Source organism: Cyprinodon tularosa, unplaced genomic scaffold, assembly GCF_016077235.1.
Source record: "Cyprinodon tularosa strain WSP-4 unplaced genomic scaffold, ASM1607723v1 ctg1082, whole genome shotgun sequence".
Classification (NCBI taxonomy): Eukaryota; Metazoa; Chordata; class Actinopteri; order Cyprinodontiformes; family Cyprinodontidae; genus Cyprinodon; species Cyprinodon tularosa.
In genome coordinates, this window is record NW_024037874.1 from 79,528 (window position 1) to 90,642 (window position 11,115).

General features: G+C 37.8%; 1 protein-coding gene across 1 annotated transcript; it reads right to left on the reverse strand.

Annotated features, from left to right (window-relative positions):
* Window positions 1–2,244: 2,244 nt before the first annotated feature.
* On the reverse strand, window positions 2,245–10,604 carry LOC119787726 (ankyrin repeat domain-containing protein 1-like). The gene is made up of 9 exons (XM_038291759.1): window positions 10,448–10,604; window positions 9,147–9,305; window positions 6,404–6,532; window positions 5,775–5,882; window positions 5,310–5,408; window positions 4,870–4,968; window positions 4,381–4,479; window positions 4,194–4,292; window positions 2,245–3,159 (listed from the first exon to the last, which is right to left on the reverse strand). The coding sequence occupies exons 1-9, from the start codon at window positions 10,472–10,474 to the stop codon at window positions 3,073–3,075; spliced, it is 906 nt and encodes a 301-aa protein (XP_038147687.1). The 5' UTR covers window positions 10,475–10,604; the 3' UTR covers window positions 2,245–3,072.
* Window positions 10,605–11,115: the final 511 nt, after the last annotated feature.

The following is an 11,115-nucleotide window of genomic DNA, read 5'->3' on the forward strand; positions in this document are numbered from 1 at the left end:
AATATGCAATTATACACACCATGTTCTACGTTAAGCAGCCAACCTTTGAAACTAGAAACCTCTCGTGTGTAAATGTTTAGTCAGTACAAAAATAACATCACGTATCTTGATTTTAACGCTCCTTTTATCCATTAAATAAATGGTGATATATATATTATTACTTTATATAATATTATCAAGTGAGATATATATTTACATTTTTACAAAGTTAGAAATATCATCATACATGTAGACAACAGATAGAGACAAAATTCAAATCAAATGCAATTTTATTTTTTATTTTGGTCAATAAATAAAAACCATCATTTACAGACATCTTAAAAAAAGACAAATATTAAAACAACTTCTTATCAAACTTCCTCTGAACCATCAGCAACATTCCAGCTCTGTCACTCTCTGCTTCTTAGGGTCTTTATATTCATTCAGTTAGAGCAGGAGCCTGAATGTCCTCCTAGCAGATTGGGGCTCCTGCTGGGAGACATTTTTAAAAACTCTGGATAAATAAAGCCGCTCTTGTCCTTAACAGGAGGCTAAGAAAGGAGTTCATATCAGAATATCACCAATATGAATAAAAACTAGAAGCGTCTATAAACACAGCTCATAAAATGATTCATTTCAAATAGTTAATGCAGGTTTATATATCACCAGTGGACCTTAATAGGATGCATGATGTATGTCCAAAATGCACAGAGGAACTCTGGTTCACTATATGTGGGATTGCAGGAAAATTATACTGTTTTGGAAATAGGTAAAGTCCAAAGTCCAAAGAAATAATTCTTGAGCCAAAGCTGTTTGCGTTTGGACTGTACCCTGAAAACATTATTATAATCCAAATGAACAAACATCTATAAACTTAATTTTCCTTAATGTGAAAAGGTGTAGATCAATGTTCTGACCATAAACCGAGGGCTGCAGCAGACGTTATCTGCACTTCCTTTGGAAAAAAGGATATAAAGGCTAAACAGGATCAGCTTGAGTTCATCTGGAATTCCTTCATTAGGTATGTCAAGAATTTGAACGTCTCAGATGACCTACCGCTGTTACTGTGCTGCATTCAAGAACCAAACATAAGCTCAGAATGTGAAGTTATAACTCCAAAAAAAGTAATCATCAAATAAGAATATTAACTCTGAGTTTGGCAAAGAAAATGCTTTTTTTTATAATCCTCCTATTTTAAAGATTTCATAAGGGATACAACAAGTTTACAAAAAAATAAAGTCTATCGACTAAGGAGTTGATAGGTACATAGACATTATTTACCTAGACGCCTCATTGGACGCTGGCAGACATGCCTAGAGAGCGGCCATCTTGGATCAGACCACAGTTCAGACAGCTGCTGTCAGAATGAATAGGAGGCGCTTTAGATCTAACTTTAATCACATGAAAGACGAGTCTTTCATGTCTCATTTAAACCGGTCCGGCAGAAGACCGCCATGTTGAGCCTGGTTCTGCCAGAGGTTTCTTCCCAAAGGGGAGTTTTTCCTCTCCACTGTCGCTTCATGCTTGCTCATCATGGACAGGTTCTCTCAACCTGTGTTATCCAGCTGGACTTCCATCTTCCAGGTCCCTGAGTGAAGCTCTAGTATCAGCTCACACAGTCCACTGGATCTCCCCATAAAGCTCAGCAGACCGTCTCTCTAACCAGCAGTCTATAGACTGACCAACTCCACCTATCTCCACTCCAACCAGCAGTCTACAGACTGACCAACTCCATCTATCTCCACTCCAACCAGCAGTCTACAGACTGACCAACTCCATCTATCTCCACTCCAACCAGCTGTCTACAGACTGACCAACTCCATCTATCTCCACTCCAACCAGCAGTCTACAGACTGACCAACTCCATCTATCTCCACTCCAACCAGCAGTCTACAGACTGACCAACTCCATCTATCTCCACTCCAACCAGCAGTCTACAGACTGACCAACTCCATCTATCTCCACTCCAACCAGCAGTCTACAGACTGACCAACTCCATCTATTTCCACTCCAACCAGCAGTCTACAGACTGACCAACTCCATCTATCTCCACTCCAACCAGCAGTCTACAGACTGACCAACTCCATCCATCTCCACTCCAACCAGCAGTCTACAGACTGACCAACTCCATCTATCTCCAATCCAACCAGCAGTCTACAGACTGACCAACTCCATCTATCTCCACTCCAACCAGCAGGCTACAGACTGACCAACTCCATCTATCTCCACTCCACCACCAGTTTCAGACCAGGGGGGGGAACAGCCCTGTTCTTTGCTCCTGTTCATGCATATCTATCAAAATGAAGCACTATGTTTCCTGCCGAGGTCTGAGCGCCAAAGACCAACTAGTTGTATCAATAAATTTCTTCTAATTGTCTTTTCTGTCGTATGAGTTCTATCAGATTTAATCACAGTTCCTTAAGACAATTTTATTTTGAGGACATATACTGCTAAACTTAAATCTTAAAGAGGATATGTGGAAATGTGACCAGTTGCATAAGAACTAGGATAGTGAGAGGCATTTTTTGTTTGTTTTTGCTTTGGCTTGAACTGCATGTTGTTGTTAAATTTTGCATATTGTTCAAGATGTTCTAATAAAAAAAAACTAGAAAGGAAACAGGAGAGATTCTGTCTGACCGGAAGATTAAACCTACTTTTTTCTCTCTTGCTTCTCATAAACTCGTCAAAAGCAGAAAATCAGCTTCAGATGCTGATCAACACACAGGCAGCCCTTCTATGTTAGATTAAATAAAACACAACATATCCGACAATAAATAAAGGCTCTATCAATAAATTAATCACCTTTTAGGTGCATCGTCACTGAATTCAACTCAGCTTAAGATTAAAATAAAGAAAAACTAAATAAATCCCTTCCAGACTGTCAGCTGAGGCGCCGACCAGCAACGTCCAGCTGACGCCACAAATGCATCCTGATTGGACGTCACATTGTTGCTGAAAGATCCCTGATGGAGATCAGACCCAAAATCACTCAGTAAGCAGAATTTAGTTCAAAAAGTGGCCGGATAGGTTTTGGCTACTGATCTATGGAGGCAGGTCTCTGCAGAGGAGCTGAAATGCAGATCATCCAGGAGATCAGGGCTTCTCCTCGTTGAAGTTGCACAAGAGGCTCTTGGCTCCGTTCTGCCAGGAATACAGCATCTCCAGGGGAGTTTTTCCATCCTGCAAACGACAAGCAACAAAGACTGTGAAGGTTACTGGAAAGGTAGACAGGAGCATCAGCTGGGAACAGTTTTAATCCCAACTCTGTTTGGGTTGATCAGATATTTAACTAAAATTATTCATTTGCTCCTGTTCAGATAGAGTTAAAGACACAAAGAATGCAAGGATTTTGTTCTTTCATACTTTCAAACCAAGACACAAGTAATAATAAACTAAATCCTTTTCTATTATTGTATTATTTCTATTATTGTAATTCTTTACTATCAGGAAGTCCACAAACTGTAGTTAAAAGCCTTCAGCTGATCCAAAATGCTGCAGCCAGAGTTCTAATGAAAATGAAAAAGAGAGATCATATCTCTCCTATCCTGGCTTCTCTTCATTGGCTTCCTGTTAAATCCAGAATAGAATTTAAAATCCTCCTTCTCACATATAAAGCCTTAAATGGCCAAGCTCCATCTGATATCAGAGATCTGATTGTTCCTTATGTTCCTAACAGAGCACTTCGCTCTCAATCTGCAGGTTTACTAGTGGTTCCTAGAATTTCTAAAAGTAGAATGGGAGGCAGATCTTTTAGTTCTCAGGCTCCTCCCCTGTGGAACCAACTACCAGTTTTAGTCCGTGAGGCAGACACCCTGTCTACTTTTAAGGCTAGGCTTAAAACTTTCCTTTCTGATAAAGCTTCTAGTTAGAGTGGCTCAGGTTATCCTGAGCTATCTCTATAGTTCTGCTGCTATAGGCTTAGACTGCTGGAGGACATAGGGACCCCTTTTTCATCATTCTGCTTCATTCTATCTCTATTCTCCCACTCTGCAGAATCTGTTAGTTCAATCTCTAACGTTCTGCTCTCTCTGCTTTTTCTCATAGTAGCTTCATCTGGTCTGTTCCTGTTTGGCTGTGACTCCATCCTGGAGAGAAATATCAGCTGTGCTGCTGCCATCAACACCTTTGTTTCTAGATGTTGGAGCTTGGCCTGTTTTTCAGGTGGAATAATGTGTCATAACCAGCAGGATGTTTCCTAAGCATGCTGAACCTACGCTGTTCTTCGTGCCGAGGCTGGCCCCGTACATCATCAGCAGCTTGATCATCTTAAATCTGTTGATCCTCACAGCATCGTGCATCGGCGTGTCTCCGTCCTTCAGTCAGAGAGGAACAGCTACAATCAGATGATGCCAATAAGAGCTGATCTGCAGCATTCAAGGCGAAAACAGATCTGTTGCTCACCCTGTCTCTGGCGTTGACGTCTGCTCCACAGTGAATGAGATGCTCGGCGCACTCGCAGTGTCCGGTCCTCACGGCGACGTGAAGAGGCGTGCTCTGAAGCTGCGTAATGACAGCAAATATCAGCAGATCATAGAAAGACCCGTCTATCAATACAGGACTGAAGCACACACTGCAAAAATGATCTAGAAATAAGTAAAAATAGCCTATCTTAAATTAAGTGTATTTTAACTTAATTTGGGTAGGTAAATTGGACGATTTACCAATGGAATGAGTATTTTTACTCTTAAAATAAGATAATTAGATAATATGCACCTGAAATAAGATAATGCAGTTGCTTTTTCTTATTTTAAATGTAAATTGTCTCGTTCCATTGGCAAACTATCTCACTTACCTCCTCAATTTAAGACAAAATGCACTTATTTTCAGAAAAAAAAATACTTATTTAGAATATATTTTTTACAGTGCAGACAGAAACAGCGGAGCACCGACCTTGTCTCTGCTGGAGAACTTGGCTCCCTGGTCCAGGAGGAGCTGCAGGGCTGGAAGGCTGCCTCCCCTGCAGGCCCAGTGGACAGCTGTGGCCTCCAGCTGCAACACAGACACACCTGGGTGTCAGAACGAGTCTACAATGCAAAAACTATCTTGAAATAAGGAAACATTTCTTAAAATAAGTGTATTTACCCTTAATCTGAGAAGGTAAATGAGATAGTTTGCCAATGGAATGAGTATTTTTACTCTTAAAATAAGATAATTAGATAATATGCACTTGAAATAAGACAATGCAATTGTGTTTTCTAATGTTAAATATAAACTATCTTGTTCCATTGGAAAAGTGTCTCATTTATCTCCTCAATTAAAAAAAACACACTCATTTTTAGAAAAAAGGACTTGTCTAGATTTATTTTTTTTTCCAGTGCAGAGAGTAGGACCTTGTCTTTCTGCTGGATGGCAGCTCCGGCCTCCAGAAGTCTTCTCATCACCTCCACATGTCCTTTGAAGGAAGCTTTATGCAGAGCCGTTCTCTGAAACTGGACATAAAAAATTAAAATAAAAATAAGTTCTTGCATCCTTCCTGAATAACCTCTACACTGCAAAAAAAAAAAGAAATTTCTTAAAATAAGTGCATTTGTTCTTGGATTGAGGAGGTAAAGGAGACATTTTGTCAGTGAAACAAGACCATTTACACTTGAAATAAGAAAACACTATTGTATTGTCTTATTTTAAGTGCATATTATCTAATTATCTTATTTTAAGAGTAAAAATACTCATTCCATTGGCAAACTTTCTCCTTTACCTGCTCAGATTAAAGGTAAATACACTTAATTTGAGACATTTTCACTTATTTCTAGATGGTTTTTCCAGTGTAGAGTCCCATGTTGCTGTCTGTCTCTCACATGATCTGCTGCGTTGGGGTTTCCTCCGTCGCTCAGGTATTTCTCCACCACAGGAAGCTTGTTCTCCATGACTGCCGTCAGAAAGAGCTGCTCGTCCACCGTCTCTGGCTGTAAGGAACACACTGCAGATTTTAAATATGTTTTCTTTAAAGTCGTAGGAAACTCTTTTTAAATGTCAAATCATTCTGGCTTAAACATGTATATAATTCTACTCTTTATCAGACCATATTGTCCCAAAATTGAGAAAATTTCTAGTAAAAAAAAATTCCTGTCTTGAAATCTTTAGGTATCTATTCTACTTCCCACAATGGAGGGGAAATAGTTAGGAACTGCCTGATATACAGCAGCTCAAAAAAGACAATGTTTTCCCTGCTATGCTGGCTGTTCTCCTATGAAGAGGAGAAAAGTTTAACAAGTGCATTAAATTCAATAGATGGGGGGGGGGGGGCCCAAAATGACTGTGTTGTCCCGGGGCCCTGGAAAACCTGTCAGCTGGCCTGTGCAGGTCCGGTCTATGACCCGTTGTTAGTCCATCTAACATGAGTCCAGATCTCAGTCGACTAAAAGCACATTTATTATCTTCAGCTTCATCAATGGAAGCGGTAGAAATGGGAGCAGAACGCTCGTACCACCGGTTCTGGTTCCGGTTCAGTTTTCTTGCAGACAGAAGACTTCCTCTCCTTCCTCCTCTTCCTCAGCTGCAGGATGTTGAACAGATCATCCACCGTCTCCAGCTTCAGCCTCCCGCTTCTATCCGTCTGTCAGAGAAAAAAACAAAACAGAAAGTTTCTTCAACTCCAGACGATCCAACACAGAACTTTAACTGCTCGTTCTGGCAGGAAACATGCAAGTTTTAGAAAGTAATTCATAAAAAAGTTTCCTTTCTCACAGCAAACTGGTAATGCTGGGAAGATGCTCAGAATAAACCAATAAATGCATCTGGTTACAAGTTAACTTGCAAAACAGCTTCAACCCCAAACTATGGAGTAAACTTTGAAAAAGTTTAACAGAATCAAAGATAAGTTTCCTGCACTGGAAAAAAAAATGAAATAAGTCATTTTTTCTTAAAATAAGTGATTTTTTTTGATTGAGGAGGTAAAGGAGATATTTTGCCAATAGAACAAGACAATTTACACTTAAACTAAAAAAACACAATTGCTTTGTCTTATTTCAAGTGCATATTATCTAATTATATTATTTTAAGAGTAAAAATACTAATTCCATTGGCAAACTATCTCATTTACTGACTCAAATTAAGGGTAAATACACTTAAGTTTTAATTTTACTTATTTCTAGATGGTTTTTCCAGTGTGATGGTACGCGGTTAGTCAAAAAGAAAGAACTAACAAAGAACACAACCTCTACGACCAAGACTGGACCAAAAACCTAGAATGCAGCGATAGAGTTGATTTCTTCCAGCTATCTTCGCAGCCCCAACCCCTTTTTTTTGGAGTTCCTGAAAGCTTGCTGTTAGTCCCATTAAAGTGGCCTTTGACCTTTAGAGGCTGTAATATTTATTGCTGCACTTTATTCTAAAAAAATATATATATATTTTATACAAACAATTAGTTTTAAATCTATATCTAGCTGCAGATATTCAGTTTAGAAATAATATGATTGTCTTAAAAGCCAAAGGATTAAATCACCAACTTTAGTCACTAATTAATAAAATGTTATGCGTTTGCATACCTCTAGAGGGCGCTAGATACACTATTAAAAACAAAGCAATCTTTGTCCCATTTCAACAGTAGCTTATTATAATGATCCAATCTGTATTTAATAAAAGCTAAATGAGTAGAAGCTGTATAAAACTGACATGTAACGTCAGATTTGATCAGAAACAAAGTTTTTCCACTAATAAATAATCTTTTATAACAACTATCATAAAAATGTTTAGTAAATAAAAAACTAATGACACTTTAAAGGCTAAAATTAAAAGAAAAAGGTGTTCTTATCTGGATCTGAATAAGTTTTATCACTGGAGGAGAGCTTCTGATGGACCAACCAACCACACGGCTGCTGCTGCACAGATCTGAGCAGATTCCCATTTAAATCACTCCAGTGCTTTTAAAGAATCGTTTCCAGGGTTCGGTGAGCTTTTCCCACCAGAAAATATGCCACAGAATATAGTGGTTCTTTTAAAGTTCTGAATCTCGGAAGAGGATTAGGGCCACTGGAAAAAAAATTAACTTCTTTTTAAATATTATTTCAGTTTAATATCAGAAAAAAGTCAGAATTTTGAATTTTTCCTCATATTACACTGAAATACTTTAAAAAAAAAAAATTGTGGCCCTAATTCTTTTCCGTATATCGAGGTACAATTTGAACTTCTGAGAAAAATATGTTTCCCCACCTTAGACATGAAAAACCCAAACATTAAGCTCTCAGATTGTTTTAGATTCAACCTCATACTGGGACAATTTGATTCCTGCACACTGCAAAAATAGAAACCTAAGTAAGTCAATTTTCTTATTGAGGAGGAAAGTGAGACGCTTTGCCAACGAAACAAGACAGATTAACCTTAAAATAAGAAAAAAACAGTTGCATTGACCTATTTCAAGTAAAAATGCAATAATACAGTAAAAATAAATAAAAGATTCCATTGGCAAGTAATATTATTTAGCTGCTCAAATTAAGGCTAAATACACTTAATTCAAGACATTTTTACTTATTTATTGATTGTTTTTGCAGCGTAGTTCTTAAAGATAAATAATTTTAGTTGTCTTTTTATCCCTTTTTTCCTTGTGTAAAAGAGTTTAAAGGTTTACACTGGAAAAACGATCTAGAAATAAGAAAAAATGTCTTAAATTAAGTGTATTTACCCTTAATTTGAGCAGGTAAATAAGATAATTTGCCAATGGAATGATTATTTTTACTCTTAAAATAAGATACTTGGATAAAATGCACTTGAAATAAGACAATGCAATTAAGTTTTCTTATTTTAAGTGTAATTTGTCTTGTTCCGTTGGCAAAATGTCTCTTTTATCTCCTCAATCCAAGAACAAATGCACTGATTTTAAGAAAAAATGACTTCTCTAGATTTCTATTTTTTCCAGTGTAATGTTTTGACTGTGAATTAGAATGTGGTAACTTATTAAACTAACTGAAAGCAAACTTTAAGATAAACATTAGATAATGATTTAATGTTTTATAATTGTCTTCAGCAAACATTGGTCTGATATGTGTTATTTTAAGTTAAAAGTAAAACGGTGTAAAAATGTTTCCTGGTTTTTTCCCTTTAGATTAGTTTCCTAATCTTGTAGAAATGACTGAGATGTTTTTTTTGTTTAGAGCCAGTTAGATGTCAGAGGCAGCGAGCAACCAGCTGCTGACTGATGTGAAGAAGGAGAAGGAAGCTGCTGCTTCACTCACATTCAGAGCCGCCACGCTGACCTCCTCCCGCTCCTCCTGCGGCCCACCTCCTCCTGCCAGCGACCCCCGCTCATCCTGCTTCTCCTGGTTGACGGCCGCCTCGTACGCGCCCCCCTGGAAGTCGCTGGCCTCTCTGCCCTCTGACCTCTTTCCAGTCACCTGGAGGAGGGAATCATAAGGGTGAGACACACAAACCCCCGCCCTCATGGATTTTACAAGATGTAAGGAATATTTGAACAAATTTGGATTTTAAAATGTAGAATCTTTAATCAATTTACGCTAAACAATGCAAAAATGATCTAGAAATTACTCAAAATTTCCTAAATTAAGTTTATTAGCCTTAATTTGAGCAGGTAAATGAGATAGTTTGCCTGTGGACGTGGTTTATCACTCTTAAAATAAGACAATATGCGCTTGAAATAAGACGATGCAATCATTTTTTCTTATTTTAAATGTAAATCGTCTTTTTGCATTAGGAAAGTGTCCCACTTATATCCTCAATTCAAGAAAAAAATTACTTATTTAGAATTTTTTCCAGTGAAGTATTTACACTGTAAAATGATCTAGAAGTACGTTAAAAATGTCTTAAATTAAGTATATTTACCTTTAATTTGAGTAGGTAAATAAGATGATTTGCCAATGGAATGACTATTTTACTCTTAAAATAATATAACTAGATAAAATTCACATGAAATATGACAAAGCAATTGTGTTTTCTTATTTTAAATGTAAATCGTCTTGTTCTATTGCCAAAGTGTCTCACTTACCTTTTTAATTAAAGAATAAACTCACTGATTGCAGTGTAACTTATAGACTGAAATATCAAAACACAAAACATGACCTTAAACGCTGCAACATCCACACTGCAAAAACGATCCCAAAATACATTAAAAAAATCTTAAAATAAGTGTATTGATCTTTAATTTGAGTGGGTAACCGGGACGATTCGCCAATGGAATTATGGTATTTAGCCTTAAAATAAGATAATCAGATGTTATGCACCTGAAATAAGAGACTGCAGTTCTTTTTTTTTCTTATTTTAAATGTAAATCGTCTTGTTCTATTGCCAAAGTGTCTCACTTGCCTGCTCGATTCAAGAGAAATGCACTTAATTTAAGAGATGTTCACTTATTTAGACTTACATTTTTAATTTAGGGACTGAAATATCAAAACACAACATATGCACTTAAACGCTGCAGCATCCACAGTAAAGTCTGAGCTAAGGAGGATTTTTAATTTCAAATGAAAGCCTGTCTCTGATCCTGCACACCTTCATTCTCAATTAACTTAGGAGAACCTACCAGCTCCTCCACACTCAGCAGTCCCATTCTGGTTGTGAGAAGTTCTGAGCAGCCTGGGGGCAGATTTAGGTCCACTGGTGTCCTGCAGTGATGGCGAGCGTCCCTCTCTGTCTGTCTGTCTGTCTTCTCTGCAGCCTCTGGCTCTTATATATGCTGTCAAACGTCTGCAGACATAAAGAATGGGCTGAGCCGCTCAGCTGGGGTCGTGTTACCGCCCTCATGCACGCTGCAGCCTCTCAGCTCCTGTCCTCCTGCCCAGTTTGGGCATCAGTGCGTCTGCATGCAAAGAGAGGAGGGGAAGAGGCGTCACTCTGCTGATAAGGTCATGGAAACTCTAAAGCCGTTCTTTGAATCAGCTTCACACCTTAATTCTGTCTTCTTATCATGTTTTATTGTGTTTTTATTTATTTAGAAAGTATATCAGGATGTTAAACTCTATTGCATTTTATATATATAATAATTTACCTTTGATTCAGGCTAAACATGGAGAAGCAGCATTTAGTTCCTCTGCTCCACTTATCTGGAACAAACTTCCAGAAAACTGTAAAAGTGCAGAAAGCCTGAGTTCCTTTAAATCAAGACTAAAAACACATTAGTTTAGGCTTGCCTTCCACTGTTCTAGTTAAACAGTTCAACTGAAACATCATTAGTTCAACTTTTTTATTTTC